This window comes from Sceloporus occidentalis, unplaced genomic scaffold (assembly GCF_023333645.1).
Source record: "Sceloporus occidentalis isolate IW3139 unplaced genomic scaffold, rSceOcc1.0.p SCAF_6, whole genome shotgun sequence".
Lineage (NCBI taxonomy): Eukaryota > Metazoa > Chordata > Lepidosauria > Squamata > Phrynosomatidae > Sceloporus > Sceloporus occidentalis.
Genome location: NW_028316986.1, coordinates 65,273,642 through 65,297,381, shown reverse-complemented (window position 1 = coordinate 65,297,381; position 23,740 = coordinate 65,273,642). Strand labels below are relative to the sequence as shown.

Here is a 23,740-nt window from a genome sequence, read left to right as displayed (position 1 = left end):
TAATTTCTTGTGCCTCAGAAATTACTTTTGATGCTGGGTCATTAAATTGTTCAACAGTTAAGTATGTAATATACTTTATTATAAATAAACCTTTTCCTGCAAATATTAAAATACATTACCTTTAAAGGACCTTTTATGTGATCATCTTGAACTTCCACAGTGGAAGAATCATGTTTGAAAGTTACCTAGAAAACAAATTTCAAAGAACAATAAAGACAATGTAAGTATAGCTATCATATTTCTGATCTTGAATGTCAGAAGTCTATAATAGCTGAAGACTATGCCAATAGCTATCAAATAACTATCTAACTCAAATGCTTAAACAAATAATACTATACATATATAATATAGAAACAGTACTTACAGTGGTTTGAACTGGAAGGCCCTTGTAGTCTCTTACAACTCTATAATTCTATAATCTCAATGCAGGTGATATTTTGTGGAAAATACCATGAGGCAATTATATCTATGGATTACACTCTGACTATGTTGGCGATTAGCTTTTCCAAATGTACTCTTGAATAACAATTGGCTGATAGCACCAACTTCTTTGCCTATCCATTAAATTTACAGCGCTTTATAAATAAAGGTTAATAATAATAATCCTAGACATCTCTAATAGCAAATGCCAAGCTTCTTATTACCCACCTGAAATCCTGAGTATGGTTTACAGGAAAGTTCTAAAATTGCACCCAAATGAACAGCTATAAAAAGGTAGAATCAAACTGAACATCTCCCAATTCTCACAGACATTGAAAAGTTTATGTTCCTCCCTGAGGGAAATGTTTATATGTATATCTATGAAGAAACTAGCCTAAAAGACAAACACAATGCTTGTTCTTTATTCCATATTATGTATCTTGAGAATCAAGTACTTCAGAGTGCTTAAGTGGAATGATGATTCTAACTGCCTGTTTGAGCTGTACTGCTGGTCATGATTTGGAAATCCAGGTGACCAGAGGCACCTCTAAACAGAAAGAGATTATCTGACAGCCAGACAGGAACCTTGAATCCCTCACTTAAAGTGATATGGGTGAGGGACCCATGCCTATTTCCAACACTTACTTGATGGAGAAAGGGTCAGAGCAGACAAGCGAGAAAGAGTGGCCTGAATCCACTCCAGCCAGAAGCCGCTCCAAACCACGCTAACCACACAGCCCACTCCCAAGGTGGGCTGCGCAAATAGGGGCCAACAAGAGTCAGATTATCCAAGCTCCTTTTTGCTCCAGCTCAAAGGACCAGAGCGCAGCATCATGTAATCTGTTTTGGAGGCATGCATCATGTAATCTGTTTTATCCCTAAGACATTTCTTTTTAATTATGTAATACACACACACACACACACAATCTCTCCCTTCCCATACTTAGTAAAGAACATGCAGTGAAACCAAGATGCTTTCATGGAAATGGTGGCTGAATTGTAGTAATCTCTAGTTTAATATATATATATATATATATATATATATATATATATATATATATATATATATATATATCTCCTCCAAGAATTGCCGTATTGGCCATGCAGCAAAATATAGTAATTCAAAATCCACAGAACAGAAATACTTTTCTTGGATCAACTAAATTTTTTAAAATTTTAAAATACACAACAGCTGAGATCAACTGGGATAGGAGGGAATCTCATCTCAAGCACATTCTTATGGTTCAATTTTGTGGTAAATTTATAATTTGATGGTTAGTTATATATTTACAAAAAGGATTAATGAATTGATCACACTGATTAATTGATGTATGTTTTCTCTCTTCCTAACTATGATTACAGTCCTGGTATCACTTGCAGGTAAATGCAAATAGTTCCAGTACAAAAAGCTCACAAAATATTATAAATTCGTATTAACAAAATAAGTCTGGGGTGGGGGGGATGTCTAGGCCTCCCTGAAATGAATGGAATCTGTGCAAGAACATGTATTTATGCAAGGAACTGCAAATGAGATGCCAAGATCACAATTAGTTTGGTTGCTTTTAGATAGAAATGAAACCACATGTAATTGATCCATTATGCTCCCTTAATTTTTCCATATTCTTTATTTCCAATATCTTTATATCAGTAGTCTTAATACTCTTAAGGAGTAATAAATAATTAAGCCACTTCTATATTTTTAGTTACTGTTTCAAAAAAACAACAGTAATGCTATGCTGGTGCTGCTTATACTCAATATTATCATAGCTAATAAATATATCCCCAACAAATTTACTTGAAGGGAATTAAAGCTGATCATTCCCTCTTAGGGAAGGAAGTCTTCAATTTGCTTGAAAAAATCTACACTGTGAGATCAATACACATATATTTGAGGGATGGGAAACATGTGGTCCTCCAGATGTTACTGAACTACAGTTCCACCATCCTTCACCACTGGCTTTACTGGCTAACGCTGATGTGTGTTAACAGTCCGGTAAAATCTCAATAACATTCCCCACACAGTTATACACAATAGTACATACAAGGATACATACCTTGACTTTAACTAGTCTTTTGGCTGTCTTGATCTTGGCCTCACAGAAGGCCCCTCTATATTTTGCACTCACATCAGTGCCCACTGTCAAATATGGAGGCTCATCAAGGGCCTAGAAGAGGAGGGAAAAGGAAAACATTTATAACAACCCTTCTAGACATATTTGCACACATGAATGTATACATACAGATAATCTTTTAAAAAGAGGAAATATCACATTTATCAAAATGAGGCAACAAATATTAACTTAAATATAAAAAATTATTCTTGGCTCAAGTTACTCTCACTTTTGCAACTACAATAAGTGAAAATAAACTAACTACTAATCTTTATCAAGTTAAAACAATTCAAACACACATACAGAAGAATAATGAATATACATTCACAAAATGAATTTTTGGATTACACTCATCCATATTTGTGGGAGTTAGCAAGGACGTAGCCGGGGGGGGGGGTCGGGACCCCCCCATCAGGCCCTGGGGGCGTTCAAGCTCCTTCCTCCCCCCTCCCCTCCATTAAAACCACGGCGAGGGAACAGAGGAAAGACAAAACAAAAGTTCCCCTTTTCCCTCTGCTCCGTGGCTTTAATGGAGGGGGGAGGGAGGAGGAAGGAGCTTGAACGCCAGTTGCAAGCTCAGAGAGAGAGAGAGAGAGAGAGAGAGGGAGTCCCTGTGACTCCTTTCGCTTTCGTTTCCTTCAGAGTCCGGCTTCCACTCCTCCTCCTCCTCCTCCCCCTTCCTCCCTTGTGCTTTTGCAGAAGAAGGAAGAAGAAGGGAAGGAAGGGAAAAAAGGAAGGAAGAATAAGAGGGAGGGAGAACTGAAGAAAAGAAGGAAAAGAAAGGGAGGAAGAGGGAGAAAGGAAGAAAGAAAAAAGGAAGGAAGGAAGCTTCTAAAAGGAAATATAAAAGAAAGAAAAGGTGACTTCTAACTTTTAGCTGTTATATCCATGTACAATATACTATAATAATAATAATAATAATAATAATAATAATAATAATATCCCTTACCCAAAATGCTGAGGATTAGATGTATTTTGGATTTTGGATTTTTTCAGATTTTGGTATATTTATATACAGTATGTCTACTGGGATATACTGGGAGATGGGATCCATGTATGTTTCATATGCATCTCATAGACATAGACTGAAGGTAATTTAATGCACAATATTTTTAAAATAATGTTGTGCTTCTGCATACTGAGCTTCAGCAAAACCCTGAGACCACTATGCCTTGTATAATTCAATAATTCAGTAATTGATCTAAACCTTCAGGATTTCCAAGTTTCCTTGAGTTGGGGGTCAGACCAGATGCTCTCAGGGTCAGTTTGGGGTTTTGGAAGTCCAAAGAAAGGAGACTCAGACTCTACTCTGGACATTTCTCCTGAGAATGGACTCATGTTTTCAAAAACAGTCATTTCTGGATTTTTGCAACAACAAAAAAGAGGTGGGTCTGTGATGCAAAAAGGCAAGAGGCTTCCTTCCAGCCTTTTTTCTCTTTTTTAAAAGACAAATAGAATAAAATACAGTTAGCTGGCCCTTTTTCAGCATGTCAATTGGGATGCTTTGATGGAGAGTTCCTGCATGGCAGAATGGGGTTGGACTGGATGGCCCTTCGTGGGGTCTCTTCTAACTCTATGTTTTTATGATTAATTAATTAATATATGGAATCAATCTAAGATGATGAATCGTGGCTATGGAGTCCTATGGCCCTGCTCCAGGCAATGCTAGACTGCAGGCCCCATCATCCAGCAGCACCACAGACTGATGGGAACTGCAGTTTAATAAGGCTGCACACTGCAGAAATAATCCAGTTCGACACTGCTTTAATGCTATGGAAAATCCTGCGATTTGTAGTATGTTGTGCCACCAGAGCTCTCTGACAAAGAAGGCTAAATGTCTCACAAAACTACAATACCCAGAAATTGTTGTTGTTGTTATTTTCTTATATCCCGCCTTTCTCCCAATATACAGACTCAAGGTGGTGATTTTCCATAGCATTAATCTATAGTATATCTTTCTACAATGTAGATGGACACCTCCATTACATAATTTGTTGAGGATGCTTTGACTGGGAGTTCCTGCATGGCAGAATGGGTTGGACTGGATGGCCCTTCTAGGGGTCTCTTCTAACTCTATGATTCCATGATTCTGTAGCACTCTGAGCCTACTGTGATTTTAATAGTTTTTAAATGTATAAAGGTATAAAGTCTTATAATGTAAGCCATGCACTGATGGACTATTGCACTATAATTTTTTATTGATTGATTTTATACCCTGCCTTTCTCCCAAAATAGGATTCTCTTAAAGGGGTTTGTTTAATATAAAAAGAAAGGAACGTATAATGGCTTGGAATTAAAAATTATGGTAGATAGATAGATAGATAGATAATAGATAGATAGATAGATAGATAGGTCTTGGAATTAAAAGGTGTGTGTGTGTGTGTGTGTGTGTGTGTGTGTGTGTGTGTGTCTCTCAAAATTAAAAATCCCTCTTGGAAGTGGGAATAAAATGTGTGGATGCAGCCTGGGTTTGTAGCTCAGCTCAGATGTTGGAATACAGTGTCTCAAAGCATGAGCAGAGTGTCTCTGAGCATGAACAGAGTGGCTGCCGCTCATTGCTCGAGCAGCTGCACTTTGCTTTATCGAGCTGAATTTATCTGATGTAAACACCTTCAGAGGAAGGACTCAGTTTGCATCTGCACTGAAAAAATAATCCAGTTTGATGCCACTTTAACTGCCCTTGGCTCCATGTTGTGAAATGCTGGGATTTGTAGTTTGTTTTGGCACCTGACAGATGACTCAACTATAGTTCCCAAGATTCCATTGCACGAAGCCATAACGGAAGTTAAAGTGGTGCCATCAAGGTGTCGAGGGTAAACGCTCGACCCTCTTTTTGTGTCTTGGGGGGGGGGGCTCTTAGCCTCTCAAAATGGTGGCACTTAGTCTTGACCCCCCCCTTCCCAAAATCCTGGCTATGTCCTTGGAGTTAGGGGAACAAGGCCCACGTGAATGTGGAAAATCTGCAAAGGTGAACCCCTCCCACCTCCCCTCCAATGCCTGGGATGGCTTTCTGACACATGGGAGAGGCCAGGCTCTTCCCCCATCTTCTCCTGCCTTTAACTGGCTCCGGGAGCCAGTAAAAGGCAGAGGAAGGGGGAAAGGAACAGGTATGTGCCTGCTCCGCTCTTTCCCCTGCCCTCCTCTGCCTTTAACTGGCTTTGGGAAGTCAGTAAAAGGAATGGGAGCATGGGGGAAGAGGCACAAGCGCACACTCTTCCTGGCTGCTCCCTCCCTTCTGGAGTTTTTCCCAAATGGAAAAAGGCAGGAGAGGGAAGAAGAGGAGGAGTGCGCACCAGCAGGTTTAACATTCACGAATAATCAAAAACGTGAATGTTAAGTCCGCAAATGAGGAGGGACAATTGTACTACAAGGAAATTTAACAGATTTTAGATATTCACAAAATGAATTTTTAGATTACTCCTAATGGAATCTAACAGATTTTAAAACTATGGGCCGGAACAGATGGCCCAAATACGCCCCCCTTCAGGGTGTCATCAGCGCACAACGTTTAGATGCCGCACGTCATGACGACGCCTTGAAGCCACCCAGAAGCTGGGCGGCTGCCCAGACATGGACGGCTTCAAAGCGTGGCGTTTATATGCAGCATGCCATCAGAGCAGCTTGAAGCCACCATGGGGCCACGGCTGGGCAGCAAAAGCTGTCTTTTTGCCACCCAAAGGATGAATGGATCTTTGCCACTCCCTTTTCAGCCAAATTGAAGGCGGATTGGGGCCACAGCATGTGGTTACCACAGCCCCAATCCATCTTTGGGAGGAACAGCTTCAAGACGCCACTTCAGGGCCATCTGTTTTGACCTTATGTCTCATGTACACACTTTTGAAAGAAAAGTTATGACATTACTCAAAATAAACATTTGACCTCAATAACATTCATTTATTCATTTTCCAGCCATTATTCAATGCTCATCATTTGTCATGTATATCATCCAGCACTAAGCAATTGTTACTGGGCAACTATACCATTAGCATACCTTGGTGCTGAATGACCTGTTATATTTATATGCTTCTCTGTATCCAAGAAATTCATTGTAAATGATGAAATCCTCAGATGGATTCCCAGCCGTGCTTTAGAGTCTAACTTTTGGCTAACATTTATCACAGCATAAGTAACAGTATGTGAGAACATACCAGACTCCATTTGGAGTCTCTGTTTCTGAGAGCACACCTCTTTTCTGGAGTAAGACTTTATAGAAGTTACTGGTGTAGAAGAATACTTTAAAGAAACAGTGGTGACATATAGCCCTGTTTAAATATTTGAAGGGATGTCATATTGAGGAGGGAGCAAGCTTGTTTTCTGTTGCTCCAGAGAAAGGACCCCAAACAATGTACGCAAGCTACAGGAAAAGAGATTCTACTTAAACATTAGGAGGAACGTCCTGACAGTAAGGGCTGTTTGACAGTGGAACACACTCCCTCGGAGAGTGGTGGAGTCTCCCTCCTTGGAGGTCTTTAAACAGAGGCTGGATGGCCATCTGTCTGGTAGGCTTTGACTAAGAGTTCCTGCATGCCAGGGGATCAGACTGGATGGCCCTTGTGGTCTCTTCCAACTCTAGTATTCTATGAACAGAAGTCCCTGAGAATCTCTAGGACCAAATCATTCTCCAAAGGCCTTTTCATTTGAAGAGCCACTAGACTGCACTACTGAGGTCATATCCTAGCCCCTGGCCCAAGTGAGTGTGATACATACCAGGCTAAAGGTATGCTTAATCAGTAACAAAACTCCTAGCCTGATGCTTATGAAATTCCCTCTTCAGTTTTACTCAGGAAAAGAGGACACATTAAGCGCAGCCTCTAAATCAGGACTCAGCTGAGAACTAGGGAGCTATGAAGCAGTCTGCTACTACAAAATCCCATAGCTTCTGCATAATGGGAGGGGGCAGGAGGGTTGCATACAGGATTTACCTTCTCAGGGCCAGTTTCAAAGGACTGGGTTGTGCCCAAATCCCAATGTCTGACTCCAAGTGCAAGGGACCACTTAGCTCTTACAAGACAGAAAGCAAGGCCAGGCTCACAAGGGGGCTTTTTGTGGGAGAAAAAAAGCACTAGGTATCTTTTTCCATTTCATTCCCCCTGCTGATCCTTTAGAGAATACTAGATGCTAATATATGGAAGCCCCAAAGGTCTGAGATTTTGTTGTTGTGTGCCTTCAAGTTCTTTCCAACTTACTTTGAGAAGCACTGTCTTAAGAGGCATTAAAGGGATGACAAAATGCTTTAGATGAAAATGCTTTAGATGTGTAATATCCTGTCTTTGGAAGGTTTAGGTCAATTTAATGCCCTCAAAATGTTTTGGGCTATAGCTCTCGTCACCTCTGATTATGCTGGTGGGGTATACATAAATTGTTTTAGGAAAACACAGCAGACTCTATTAGGGAGCATGCTACTAAAGATGTGTAGGTAATATCTGTTAACCTAATAGCAAAAATGGCCGGGTCACAAACAATTTTATTTCCAATTTAAGAAATTGCAGTCAATATTAATTATTATTATCATTATTATTAACCTTTATTTATAAAGCGCTGTAAATTTACACAGCGCTGTACATACAATCTTTATAATTGGACGGTTCCCTGCCCTCAGGCTTACAATCTAAAAAGACAGGACACAAAAGGAGAAGAGAGAGGTGGTGGGGAAGGGCATTATATACTGCTTCAGATCTAATTGTTATAAGTCAGAAAACATAATTTAAGTCTAAAAGGTTGCTTGTATCAAATATCAAGAACTTGCCAACAACTTTTGCCACAGCTCTGCTGGAGAACAGTTAAAATGGACAGATCATGAACATGGCATGCTTACGCCTACCTAAACCCCATTAATTCTCACAATACACCCAAAATTACAGTGGAACTTTATAATAGGCCAAGTGCTAATGGAGATTTCCCATCTTTCACTGAAATCAATAGAAGAGGGGAACCTTAGATAAAAACTTTCTAGCTCACTTTGGAATAAGATATCTGAGGCCTGTTACAGACTGCCCAAATAAAGCTGCTTCGGGTCTCTTTGGAGGTATGCTGTTTAAATGATGCATGCATCCTAAGAATCTGGAAGCTGCACCAAAAGCTGCACTCCGGTGCTTAGGAATGGAGTGTGGCTTTGGTGCAAACTCCGGACTCTTAGGACCCATGCATCATTTAAACAGCATACCTCCAAAGAGACCCGAAGCAGCTTTATTTTGGCAGTCTGTAACAGGCCACAGGATAAAGAGTAATTCAGTACTGTAGCCAATTAAGCTTTTGTGACAGAAGAGTTATATGCCCTATACAGTTATCCCTCCATATTTGTGGCTTTGATATTTGTGGATTTGATTAATATGTTCTCTCTAGGAATATCTAGGTCCTCCAGTGCAACTCTATGGTCAACTTTAACTAAAAGTTGCACTGAAGGACCTCTACTAGGCCTTTGTAGCTCCTCCTATGGTCAGTGTAGGTTGGACATTGACCACAGAGTTGCACTGGAAGACCTAGAAAGTCCTATGCTGTTTTTGTTATTTGCGGTTTTTCCATATTCACGGGAGTCTTGTGCCCCTAACCCTAGCGAATATGGAGGGATGACTGTATAACAGAAATGAAATTAATCTCATACAATAGCACTAAATAAAACCCACAAACCACAGGAGATGTCTAGGCATGGGGCATACGGCAAAGATGAGGAAACTGATGCCTGCAGACCCTTTTTGTGCCCCCTCAGAAATGTTTGCCCCTAAGGGGGTGTGGAGATATTTGGCTTGTTTTTGACCCTCCCCAGCCTCTTTTAACCCAGAAGCCTTTGTCTCTCAAAAGAATGCAAGCTAGAAGCTAACTTCTGGATCACATCATATTGGGGGGAAAGGCCTCTCTTAGGTGGTAAAATTTCCCCCTCTACCCTCAAGGAGCATTTTAGGGCAGAAGAGGTGAAAGGTACAGCCATCCAAGATCCCCTGGTAACACAATGCATCACCCAACTCCTGACAATTCCCCACCCCTGGCATACAACATACATCTCTCTAACTTCATGTTACATATATTCTGAACTCACAAGGAATTACTCTGGCAAAGAAATATTATGGAGAAAGAGCACTTTATAAGAAAAATAAAGAACTCTGCATTGGACTCCATGCAAAAAGGGGAAACTTTGCAAAATAATGTCATGTTGTGACATGAATGTACTCTAACACTGTACTCACATCATAGAAACATCCATCTCCATGGGTTATCACTGTAGGCTCCACTTGTAATTAGTTTCTAGAAAGCTTATTTGCTGGTTTTCTGGGGGGGGGGGGGGCTCATCACCACCACCACCACCACCTGGCATTTCCACCCTTCTATATTGGCTTTAGCAGGCATAAGATACACTGGAGCATAGCACAATGGTCTATCAGTGACCTGCACTAGGTTTTCTCCTTAACGTATTAATTAGAAAACTGGTTTTCCTGAGATTAAGAGCACATGTGATAAATTACTAGATTCATACATTTTTATCAGGAGCACAAAAATTTTAACATGAACGAATTCTACTGAAGTACTTTCCTTAAGCTAATGTTAAATGTTTCTCTTATACACAATCTAATTTAGAGAGTGTAAACAGATGTGCATATATCTTTACTTTCACAAATATCTGTTGATAATATACTCTTTGAGCTTAAAATTATTAAATCAATCCATAAATTTGCTTTTTAAATTTGGTCTAGAATACAATTCCCCAGAACTGGCAGATTTTCTTTTTTATATATAGTAAATGCTCTGTTTATAAAGAATTTGAGGGAAACCATGAAGTTTACACAATTTGTTACCGGTATTTAAAAATAATTTATACATTAGATTTTTTTTTTTAGATTTATACTTTAAGCTGTTCTTTTTTTCAAAAAAAAAATTACCCAAAGACTTCAGTATTGTATATAAATCAAAGGTAGATCAGAACGAACTCCAGGAAGTCAATCTTGTTTTTCTTTTGTTCTTTTCACTATTATGTTTGCTATGTTTTGTTACTATTTCTATGTATGACATGATTTATGTATCTTTTAACTTTCTAATAAAATCTATTAATAAAAACATAAACATAAAATAAACACAAATTTTTAATCGAGAAAATAAGCAAATATAAAAATATAGCACATGCTGATACAATATATACTGGAACTGCAATGTTTAACAGCATAGCCTCATCTGGAAAAGGAACATTTGTATGCAGAAAACAGAAAATAGAAATTGTATACATATAGCAAGAGAAAGACTAGCTATTATAGCAGCTGCCAATCTTTTCCACCATATCTGTCTACAGTTTTTTAAAGGGAGCAGGGCCTAAATATTTTATAGGCAAAAGATCCTGTTTGATTTTAGAAGCTAAGCAGATTAAGCCCTAGTTAATACTTGGATGGGAGAACTACAATGAATACTACATTTTTGTTGTTGTTGTTTCCCTTCAAGTTGGTTCCAACCTATGGCAACCATAAGTTACACTTATCACAGTGGATTTCTTGGCAAGATTCATTCAGAGGAATTTGCCAATGCCATTCCTTGAGGCTAAAAGAATATGACTTGCCCATGATCACCAGTGGATTTCATGGCTGAGTGCTAAATTGAACTATTCCAGAGTCACAGTCCAACACTCAAACCATGACGTCGCACTGGTGGTGTAGGCTGTATTTCAGAGGAAGGAACTAGCAAACCACCTCTGAATATTTCTTCCCTAATGAAATTGATGGGGTCAACATAGGTTGACAGGCAACTTGAAGGCACACACATACACAACTTAAGGGGACAGTGACACTTTAAGACTAAAATACAGACAGAATTGTATGGTTCAGCTGTTTTTTGCTGCTTCCATATCGCTGCTGGGACTCTAGTGAATTTGGCTTTGAAGAGCCAGGCAAGCTCATTAGTTACATATTAACATACATATTATCCACTTTACATTTTCATTTAGCAGACATCATTTCTGAAACTTCTGACTTCAAACATTTCATAGTTTGAAATGAAGTTCAACCCTAACAATGGTCAATTTGTGGTTTTTGTTGTTGTGTGCCTCAGAGTCATTTTAGAATTATGGCGACCCTAAGGTCAACCTATCTTGGGTTTTTCTTGGCAAGTTTCTTCAGGGGGTTTGCCATTGCTATCCTGAAAGGGTGTGACCAATGGGTTTACATGGCCAAACTGCAATTTTAACCCTGGTTTCCAGAGTCACAGTCCAATGTTCAAACCACTGTACCATCCTGGCTCCTAACTATGGTCAATACACTGTAATATCACAGTTCTAACAGAATTGTTGTTGCCTTCAAATCATTTCCAACTAAGACGAACCTTTCATGGGTATTTTGGGCAAGATACGTTCAGAAGAAGTTTGTCACTGCCTTCCCCTAAGGCTGAGAGCATAAGTTAATTTAATTAGGCTGATTATAATTTCACTAGTGTAGTTTAAAATTTTATCTTAGTAAAGTTCATTTTGGTAAATACCATATCTACTTTGCTTAGCAATGTATTAAAAATTGTATAAAGTGACAGTGTAACAGTGGTTGATATTGACATAAGGGTCCCGTGAAAAATGTTTTTAAGGCTCGATTCCACTCCATCATTCATTCATACCAGATGGGCTGTTCTAGATTAACTAATGATCACAAGCTGCTACAGTTAACTAGAAACTTTCTAGAAACCAGCTGCAGCTACCTAGAGATTTTGATCTCCCTGTATATGAGTGGTGTGACACCACAGCAAACAAATGTGTCAGTAAAAGTGCAGAGAAAAGTCTAATAGGCGGTATCATCAGAAGTTGGAGAATGGAGGGCTTCAACATCAAAGGGTTAGGTATCTCTATCCTTAATAAAAGCATCTACTTTCCAAATGTGTTAATTTGAGCCACTTAGTTTAATTAACACAAATGCCTACATAGTCTTGATCTGGAGAAAGCACCATGATGTTCTCAAGAAAGGAAAGATTATTTTGCTTCTCTAATTCTCTTCACTCAGTCCCCATACTAAAGCCTTTCCACTCCCTTGTTGCCTTCTGGGGCAAGATGCTTATTGTTATCCTTCTTGAAAAGGACAGGATGATTAAAGCAAGGCAAGCAGCAAAGAGGCCAGTAAGCCCACTCCACATATATGCCAATTAAGATTGCATTTAATAGGAGTTTGCAACCAATTTGGGGAGCAGAGCTGAAGGCAAGTCTGTTCATAACAGGACAGAAAGATTGGGAGAAAGAAAATATTAGACAAAAATCACAGGGACTGGGTCAAGCAACTGCACTTAAAAAGGACCAGAAGACCAAACAATGCCTCCCATTTCAGTTCCCCTTCAGGCATTCACCTGAACAAGCACTCCTAAAACTGTGGTGGAGATGTGACTGAACCGTTATGCATGAAGTGAGCTTTAGACCTTTATGCAAGAAGTGAAAAGAGTGTTTTGTAACAGCATTCAGTGAATGTCATTACAGAACTTCTGTTACTGTGAGACCTGCTTTATCCAGGTTCCTGGTCACAGAACACAGTGATACAGGGACATTCCAAGGTGAAGCTTGCTATATCTCTACCATCCATTTAGCTCTGCATGCATTCAGGCAATATTTCAAAAGGGCAAAAGTGTCTGTAGAATTAAACCTGCTGAAACAGGTTTACTTACTTTGTCCTGGAAACTACTTTTCTATTTATGCAAGCTAAAATATTATCTGCTTTCTTTACCGCAACATCATACTGCTAGGTCACATACAATTTATGGTCAAAAATAAAGCCAAGGTCCTTCTTACACACACTGGTGTTGAGTCAAGTATCCATCATCCAATAAGTGAGGTGTGCATTTGGAACTTGTGGCATAAATGTAGAATTGTGCATGTCTGTTGAATTTACAGTCCACCTCAGTTCTCGTGATCTTCAGACACGTGTCCTCTGCTTATGCGCGAGGGACAAATGTAGGGAGAATGAATGGGGCATGTGCCCAAGGCACGCGCCTGCACACCCATCCCTATATTCAAGCCAATGGGGCTTGAAAATAGGTGACACTCTGTTTTCGTGGGGGTGAATGGATCCCTCGTGAAAAAGGAGAAGTGACTGTAGTTCTATTAGTTTCAGCCCAATTTTCTAGTTTATCACGGTCCTTTCAAATTGTTTCTTCTAATGTGTTAGATACCCCTCCCAGTTTTGTATAATCTGCACACTTCATAAGAATTCCCTCTAACCCATCATCTAAGGGCCGGAACAGACCGGCACCTTCAACTGACTTCAAGCAAGCTTGGACTTTTACACACACCATACCTCAAGTCACCCAGAAGTCCCTATATTCTCCAACCCACCCGAGATTTAGTCTACAGCCCTCTTCATCTTGATATTTGAAAGAAAACTCACTGCATATTGAGAAACGTACAAGTGTCAGCTCCAAATCATCTTAAGAACTGTCAAGGTATTAACAGTTATGTAAGATACACAGTATGTAATGGGAAACCTTTCCTATTGTCAGGCTTAGTAATATTTTGTTGCCACAGAATGGCATGCGTATGAAATGTTAATTCAAATATGCCTCTGAGTGCAGATGATGCTTTTCCTTGTTACACTGCCTGCTTTTGCTCACAGATCTCTTTAGTTGCCAGGGGAACCTGGCTTCAAGTTCAAATCATGTTTGAGCAGAAGGCTAGGGTGAGTCTCTTAAGGTAGGGGAACTGGTCTCAAAAGACAAATTCTCTGAAAGCAATTGCTGCCACTCAGGAACAAAAAAACATTTAAAGCCAAAAGCACATTGCATTTTACAAACTATTTATCTGCTTATAATGTGTGTGAAGAGGCTTTAAAAATAGTCTCATTAACCTCATCACACTTTCTTTTACTATTTTCAACAGTTGTTCTAAATTTTTTAGTAATGTCTAACAATTTTGTGAACTTTTATAACTACAATTCGGCTATTTCATACACACGTTTACTGTAAGATTTTATGCAAATAAATATAGAAAATTATTAAAAATTAAAAGTTTTTCTCTTTTTAAAATAAAAGGCAATAGAAAGAGTCTGGTTCTTACTTTCAATCAACACCTGGACACTCTCCAACACAGAAATTTTCTAATTCAGTGTTTTTTAAGGTATCTGATGTGTGGGACTGGCAACTATCTTGGGGGAGGTGAGACCTTGTCATTTACTTGTATTTTAAACTCTGTTGTTACCCGCCTCGATCCCCAAAAAGGAAGAGGTGGGATATAAATAAATAAATAAATATTATTACTATTACTATTATTATTTTCCAATGAGCCAGGGGCAGGTACCATTTTTATGCCCAATAGCTACAATTGTTTCTTTATTTCCTGGAAACTCACCTACAGGTAATGGCTTGTGGATCAGCAGTGGTCCCTGAACCACACCACTTTTGAGAAGCACTTTCTAACTCATAAACATTATGATGATTTTAAAAGCAGCAGATTTTGGCCAAAATGGAAATATGTTTTTAAATGTTACCTAATTTTTAGGACACTTTAAAAAATCTTTAAGAGACAGCAGCAATATTCAAGACATTTTTTAATTTTTCAAAAACTTTAACAAATCCTTAAATGTCTTTCAATATTTTAAAAATCAAAGCATCCTTGAAACACTAAGCAAATTATTTTTTATACTTGCATTATTCTCATGCTCTCTTTTTTTCTTTTGTTGTTACTTTCTACCACTAAGTTATGATAGTTAGAATATAATTAGTCCTAAACTTCATTGTGTTGGTAGGGCAGAATGCTAAAAACATATCAGTATGACAATATCCCTTCAACAGCGGAAAACAGGAGGTAAGGAAGAAATGGTGGAGACAAGTGGGCCTTCAACCCTATTCTACTCCTGAAGGAAAACCACTGCAGAGGGAACAGAGTTGGAGGCATTGTGGAAAAGAAGCAGAAGAGTAACTAGCTTAGTTGGGATTCTGTGCTCCTTTAAAGGCAGGACACATTCCATGCAGCAAAGTAAAGTTAAAATTAAAAAAAAAAACTATTGCAACTGAATGCATGAGGGTCAGATGTTTGTCCCACAACTGGGAAATATACTAGCTGAGAAATTCTGAAGTCCAAACATGAACTTCACCGCTCTCTGCCAACCACATATGAGAATATGATGCTGACTAACGCAGTAGCCAATTACTGTACTGCATCAGAAGTATATAAGCATTCAAAGTGGAACACATCTTAGATATCAAGATGTTCTAAGGAACTAAGAGAATTAACAGCAACAAGAATAAAATATAATGAGAAGTAGAGACAATAACAGTGTTCAGAGAGCCTGTTGCAGGTATCCTGTCTTAGGGAATCCAGATACTAACAACTAACAGGAGCCATGTTATCAACATGGGCTAAAACTGCAAGCATCCAAAAAAGGTAAACTGGGTCACTAGATAAGAAAATTGTATTTCAGATTCAGATTCCTCACTTTGCCATGGATTATCTGCACTGGTCAAACCATATAACTAACTACTGTGTGTTAGTCAATACACAGCTTCCTACACATAGAATATAAAGCTTAAGTATCCATGTGCATGAAGAGAACATGCATTCCTCAACAGACTTCTAATCCAGAGTAAATTCCAACCTGGTAGGAAAACATCCTGCTACCATAGCTAACCTCATACACATAATTAAATTCTTCTTTATGGAATTATCTGCCAAGAATTCCTTCTCAATTCTCTATATTTAATAGATGAGTTGTACTTAATAACCACATTCGTTCCCACAATGCATGTATATGAAAAGCCATCAGCTGGGAAATTTAGAACACCTAGAAGAAAGTAACCTCTCATTTTTATTCTTGGCATCAATCCCTAATACACACCTAGTCACAAGAAATTTTGCAGCTGTTACTCATTAGTCAATATCATCATCATGTCGCACCAGTTTTCTGACAGGTAATCGTTCAGTTTGCGCAGTGGTAACGATATATCATACACCCTGCACATGTAAAATGCAATAAAACCTTATAGCAGAAGCACTAGTGACTTGTAAGAAGCCAGATCTTTAGTGGGACTGCCATCTTTGATTCCACCTTTGTTTCTATGTCTCTCCAGAATGTATGACAACAATGCAACACTACCCAGTATAGATGCAATTATGAAGATGGCTACACTTGTTGATCATAATGACATCAAGCTCTCTCATCCATTTCTTGTTCATTTCTGTTGTCACAGACAATGGTGGTCATGGTGATTCTTATTCTTATTACTACTATCCCACCTTTTTCCAGATTGGGACTCAAATACAAAAGTTAAAATATGATCAATCAGAAAAACCATATGTAATTAAACCAGCACAACAAATAAAAATATCCAGCACACTGTGTAAGATGGGCCTTATATAATTGCTCCTCAAATGCCTGTTAGAATAGCGAAGTCTTTACATGTCTGAGAAAAGAAAGCAGGGAGTGTTCCTTCTCTGGGAAAGGAGTTTCAGACCTTGGGGGCAGCCATTGAAAAGGCTTTCTCCCATGTTCCCATCAGATATAACTATGAGGGAGGTGGGACAAGAAAAGGGCCTCTCTAACTGATTTCAGAACACTAGCTGGTTCATAAAGGAGAATATGATCCTTCAAATAACCTGGGCCTGAACTGTATAGGGCTCTAAAGGTCATAACCAGTACTTTCAATTGTGCCCAGACACAAACCAGCAGCCAGTGAATTTGTTGCAACAATGGAGTTGTATGCCCCCAGTAGCCAGCAAATGTACTCCTGCCATAGGACATCTTGCCCACAGTTTTACTACAGATTGCTAGTGAGTATCTGTCTGGCATTCCAACAGTTCAATGCTACAATTATTGCTGGCCTGGTGCATCCATCAGTGCTTGTTACTGAAAAGAACAAGTGTGGCTGAATGTGATGAAGGGGGCCTGCAGGACTGTTCTAGATGAGTATCAGATTACTTCCAGCACTTTCTCAAAGACCTCACCAAAAATCAAACCTGAATCATCTTTTATGCAAATATGTGCTTTTTCGCTGGCTGAAAGTCATCCACAGAACTCTTCAGTATAGGTCAAAGCATACTGGGTGGGCAAAGTATGCCCCAATGACCTCCTCTGATATCTGTGTACCCTCAGACCTAAATTTGTATTTTATTTTTAAGTGTTTTATCCCAAATTGCCAATGGTGCTTTCTAGGGACTATTTTGCCCTACTTTAGCCTCCAAGTTATTTTAGTTCTGTGGGGAACTAACCTGGAAGTGACCATTATTATTATTATTATTATTATTATTATTATTATTATTATTATTATTATGTTTAGTACAGCAGGGATGGAGCCATCCTGGACTACCTAGGGAGGGAGTTCCAGAGCTTGGGAGGAGCCACTGAGAAGGCCCTCTCTCTTGTTCACACCAAACACACCTGAGAGGCTGGTGGGGCAGAGAGAAGAGCCTCTCCAGATGATCTCAGTACTCTGGGCAGGGGTTGTACATGGAGATAGGGTCCTTCAAATAGCCTGGGCCCAAACTGTATAGAGGTTTATACAAACTTGGACGTGGCCATACAAGAGCTGTTTGGTGGAAAAATAATGTTGAGAGCACAGGGAGCAGAGAAAGCCCTGCATGGTGCGAGAGGCAGACTTAAGCCCCAGACCTCTGGAAGTTGCCCATCCCAATAAAGGGTTATATGGCTGTGACCCTTGGGTGTAATATGCAGTACAGGGAGATGACAAGTGCATGTGGAGGACTAAATCCCTGAGAGACTAGAAACAAGTGTGGGTGGGTAGGTGTGAGAGAGAAAGACAGATACAGAGACAGACAGAGTCTCACTCTTCCCCTCATCTAATCCTATGGCTGTGTTGTTATGCTATTGTGCTATGGAGCAGACAAGGTAGTTTTTAGGACTTGTGCATTACTTCTTTCCCATTTAACATTACAGTAGGCAGAAGCATCTCTAAATGATAGCCTTTGCTTAATAAAAGCCCAATATGCATTCTTATTCAAGTGAACCCTTCTGATCCTCTCATGCAGATGCCCAATGAATTATTACATGCATTTCTTAGGTGCTTTCCAAACCTACAGTGAACCCAAGTCAGGAAACTTATTGTTTTCGTCTCTGTGAAAGTACCAGGATTATTAGGATGTGAACACTTTGGTGAATAGGGCCTAACAGTTCTTGGTACAGCAGGAATATAAAATCTATTACCACCCCCAAGGATAAAGTGCACTCCCTCAGGAATAGGCTTGCCATAACCCGGCTGCCCCCGTGAAATTCACGGATTGGAGGGTTTAAAACGTTTCCCGCCCGTTTTGCCCTTTCAATCCCAGGTTCCTGCTAACTCCAGGCCAGATTTTAGTAATCTCCAGTCAAGACTTTTGACTGACAAGCTCAGCCTGCCTGGAAGAAGGCAGGATTGGCTCCTTCCCCCCATGTGACCGCCTTAGTCACGCCTCCTCCTCTTCAGCCAGGATGAATGCCTCCAGGGAGTCAGGGAGTAGGAGCTTCCTGGTGTGGCAGCCTCCCTCCTCCTGCTCCTCCGTCCCCAAGGGCTCAGCAGAAAGGCAAAAGGCAGGCACTAGGGACTCCCTTTAAAGTTCGTTGCTTTTTTGCCTTTCCTTTGGGGCTCCTCTCTGCTCTACAGGTGGCTATGGTTTCTGGGAGAGAGGAGAAAGGGGGAAGGAGGAGGAGGGAGAAAAAGCCCCACGCCAGTCTCTCTCCTCCATCTAAGGCAGCCTCCTCTTCTTCCTCCTCCTCCTCCTTTTCTTCCCCCTTCTTCTTTCCTTTCCTCCTCTTTTCCCTGGAGGACCCAGGGGTTGTTGTGTGTTTGCCTGATCCTGCACTCCTATCCTTGCTTTTTATCCTTACTTTTGATAGACTGTCATTTGTTTATATTCTCCAATCTGCCTGTACATGAACCTATAATGTGTTTTAAATTGGGATTTTGTCATTGTGCTGGCCAAATGGCCGTAATAAAGTTGTTGTTGTTGTTGTTGTTATTATTATTATTATTATTATTATTATTATTATTATTATTCCTCCTCTTCTTCCTCCTCTTCCCCTCTTCCTCCTCTTCTGTTGTAATTGTGTAGAGTTCCCTTGGCATAGTTTCTTCAAAGGAGGAGAGGATTGCCTATACTTTCTCCTAAGAGGCTGAGAGAGTGTGACTTGCCCAAGGTCTCCCACTGGGTTTGCAGGGCCATTCTGGCTCCTCCAATGCTCTAGCCACCAAGCCAGCCCCCTCTTCTTCCCTCCTTCTTCTTTTCTTTCCTCCTCCTCTTCCTCCTCGTCTGTTGTTTTTGTTGTAGCTATTGTGTGTCTTCAACTCCTTTCTGACTTATGGCAGCCCTGCCTGGATGTGGAAATTGTAGTTTGCAGAATGGCTGTGGCACCAGAGACTTAGAACTGAAAAGCACTTTGAGACCATAATAAGGCAAAGCTATCCTGGGGTTTCTTAGCAAGATTGTATTCTGAAGAGGTTTGCTGCCTGACCTATCATCTCTCCTTGAGGCTGAGAGAGTGGAGAGTAGGACTTGCCCATACTCTTATTTGTTAATTCCAACCTATTGGACCTTCTAGTATTGTCATTATGATTCTTCACATGGTCTACCTTTCAGGATTACACTTATCAAGAATGTTCACACATATTAAAACATTCTATGCTAACACATTGGACACACAAGTATAGTAACAGCCAAAATCTACTATGCAGTGATACCTGTATAGTACCAACCAAAATGCACAAAATATATCATGCATGCTTTCAAAGCTCCACTGACATCTTCATCAGGCAAAAGTGTTAAAAATCCAACAGAAGCAAGAAAGAAAGCAAGAAAAAATGATAGTGTAAATGTGCTATGTGTGTGTGTGTGTGTGTTTTAGAACTGGGTGTGTGTGTGTGGCCACAAAGGGAATTACAGTGGACCCTTGTTATACGCTGGTGTTTGGTTCCAAGATCCACCGTGTATAACAAAATCCGTGTATGCTCAAGTCCCATTAAATATAATGGCAGAGCAAAACGGTGTCCCTTATAAAAAATGGAAAATCAAGGTTTGATCATTGAAATTTATACTTTTTTGGAACATTTTCAAACCGTATATGCTTGAATCCGTGTATAACAAATCCGTGTATAAGAAGGGCTGACTGTACATTCCTGACATCTGTCCAGGAATAATGTCAAAATGTCCTCCATTTTGATCATGCCTAAGAAACATGCATTTAGATTAACATTTTTAAAAAATCACCAGTTTTTGGCGTGTCCTCCATTTTTAGAAATGTTGTCCTACATTTGAAAATGTTGTCCTACTCTTGTCCTATATTTGTCCCGGTTTGGAGGTCCTGACTTATGGCAACCCTACTCAGGAAGGAGGCAGAGATAAGGTATATTCCTCAAGCAATTGTCATACCTTTCTTGGGGAAGGGCATGTAGAGAACTCTCTTCTCTTCCAGCAAGAAATGAGAATTGCTGGTGACAGGAAAGAGCAGACACACATTTACTTACCTAGTTATATATATCTAAATAATAGATCACACATTGATGTACAAAAAATAATAATTTTAAACAATAAACACACATGCAGAGTGCTGTGCATCCCTGATGTACAGGCTTCCTAATTCAACATTGAGTTACAATACTGGCTGCATGTTGTAACTGAAACTGTACTTTTGCCTTCTCTGAATTTAGTTTTCCTTTGCAAAAATTCTGCTAGTAGTGGCTGTGCTTTCAATGTGAAAAGATATGAAACTTTGTCTGAGAAGAACCCTGGAATATGCAGCAACAGACACGAGCTAGTTGGACCATGGTCTTAGCTCTGCTGGCAGAAAACACTATGGGCTTTTCTCCCATAGAAGAATTTTTGTTCACTATATCTAGGAGCATCATGGACTTTATTCTGATGTAACCATCCTGGTTCTGCCAGTATCATGTGTTGATTGGTGCCTAATGTAGCAGTACCATTAGGAAACATCATTTGATGCTGATAAGAAGCAATTGAGATACTAGAGATGTTCTGACAAGGGCTCTGCTTTTTGCCATCTTTTACCTCACTACTCCTACTGTGTTATCTCTGCTGAAGAATACATTTTCAAGTATAGTTATAAAGTATTTGAAATACTCCACATCATAACAGCTTTTTCTGGACCATGCCATTGTTCTGCAATATTACACTCCTTTAAACCTTAAGAAAAATGATTTGGCATGAAGTAATGTGAGGAATTGGGACAGCTGATACATTCTAATTTCAATAATAAAAAATAAAATAAAATCTATAATGTAAGTGCTGTTATCTTCAACTGCCAGTCTCAACATGCCCCATGAACAGAAGAACAGTTCAATTGTAATTTCCCAGAACCCTGATCTACAGTGCCTTGGAAACCTTTCAACTGGGGAGCTGCCTGGTTCAAGAGGTACTTTTTGAGGTGGCATTGGCCCCTTACAGACTGCCAAAATAAAGCTGCTTCAGGCCACTTTGGAGGTATGCTTTTTAAATGACACACACATCTTAAGAGTCCAGAAGCTGCACCAAAGCTGTGCTCCAGTCCTTAGTACTGGATCGTGGCTTTGGTGCGGCTGCTGGACTCTCAGGACGCATGCATCATTTAAACAGCATACCTCCAAAGTGACCCGAAGCAGCTTTATTTTGGCAGTCTGTAAGGGGTCATTGGCAGATTTAGCTACAATGAAGGAGCTCTATCATTATCATTATCTGACGATACAGGATTTCTACCAATATCTTTAAATTTTATAACCACTGGCATGCAGGCCCTGGAAATATGTGAATGTTCAAATACAACTACTGCACTTACTTGCAATTTTTTTTACAAATTTGTAACTTTCCAAATGAGAAGGTATATTTGAGAGATTGAATACCTTGCATGCACAAGGAATGCAGAAGAAGAAAAAGAAGCAACAGTACCACCACTACCACCATCCAGTCAAGCAAAAACTGTAACATCAGAAATTTAAGGATACAGGCTAATAGCAAAGTACAGTATCATCGAAAATCCACAACAGTGATATCTTTATTGGGCCAACCAAAATGCACATTATACATGTTGCAAGCTTACAAAGCTCCACCAGCTTCTTCTGTAGGCAAAGGTGTTAAAAATCACATAGAAAAAAACCTGACAATCTTAGTCATAGCCCTGCATTTGGTCAGGTTGTTGTCCTCAATTCCGATGATAAGGAAGGGTATTAATGCAGGTGGGCCCCTTCTCCTATATAAAACATAAATTACATTTTATTTCCTGGACTGAATCTTGCAGTCAACACAGAAGGAGAAGAGGCCCGCCTGAATGAATAACCTTTCATACCATCTGAACTGAGGATAACTACCACAACATGCTTGACCAATGCAGGGCTATGATTCACGTAGTCATTTTTTTTTTCTTTCTTCTGTATGATTTTTAACACCATTGCCTGATGAAAAAGCCAGTGGAGCTTCAAAAGGTTACAACATGCATGATGTGCATTTTGGTTGGCCCAGTAATGGTATCACTGTTTTCTGATGTTTAGATGATACTGTATCTGGTCTCCAGAGCTGTAATACCAATTATAAATGGAATATGCAGACGCCTCACACCCATATCATTCATCATGATGAATATCATGGAACTGATTATTGATTATCATGACGAACAGGACAACTGACATAACTTTTGGCAAGTTAACATTTTATGTTGTTTTTTATTATAATAAATGCTATATGGTAATTCAGATCAGTACACATTGGCTCATATCAAGATTTTGTTTCAAAATTTCAGTAACTGATACTGATTAATGCTATTCCTGAGCCAGTCTTTCAGAACTTCTCTCCCCATTCCTCACAATTTATCAGATATTCCCAATCCCATTCACATATGGCTAAAACCAAAAAAATCAGATAACGCAAAAATCTTCTCATTAACTCTCAGTACCCTCCCAGTAATCCTAATTTTCATCCCATTTTATATCCCCTTTCTTTCCTTAGCACAATCACAAACTCTTTCTAAGTAATAGCATCCTTCACCCCATACCCCACCTCCAATGTGCTTGTTGGCATACTGATATAGCCCCCCATTTTTTACTGTTTGTGGCTAAGCAACTAAAAGGAGCAAGATGGAAAGCCACCAAACATTCTACCAAGTATTGCTGATTCATACTGAACTATCTGAATATCATACTAAAAGACTATCCAAACTCTTAATTTCCCCTATTATTCCAAACTTTTTTCCATAGGAGGAAGAAAATTTATTTTCCTACAGTCCTATTAGTCTATGTACACTGAAAAAAGTAATAAAATTCATTTGCAAGAGCAAGTTAGCTGTCATCATGCCATATGGGTGAAAGGG

The 23,740-nt window shown here is 39.5% G+C and overlaps 1 protein-coding gene across 5 annotated transcripts in view; it reads right to left on the bottom strand.

Moving 5' to 3' along the window:
- The window catches only part of ARID4B (AT-rich interaction domain 4B), a 107,564-nt gene that overhangs the window by 67,090 nt on the left and 16,734 nt on the right, over positions 1 to 23,740 (bottom strand). For all 5 annotated transcript variants that reach the window (XM_089529886.1, XM_089529888.1, XM_089529889.1 and 2 more), the window contains 2 exons: positions 2,475 to 2,585; positions 120 to 185 (listed from right to left, as the gene is read on the bottom strand). In XM_089529886.1, the coding sequence (XP_089386012.1) occupies positions 120 to 185; positions 2,475 to 2,585 (177 nt within the window). The remainder of the gene's footprint in view (positions 1 to 119; positions 186 to 2,474; positions 2,586 to 23,740) is intronic.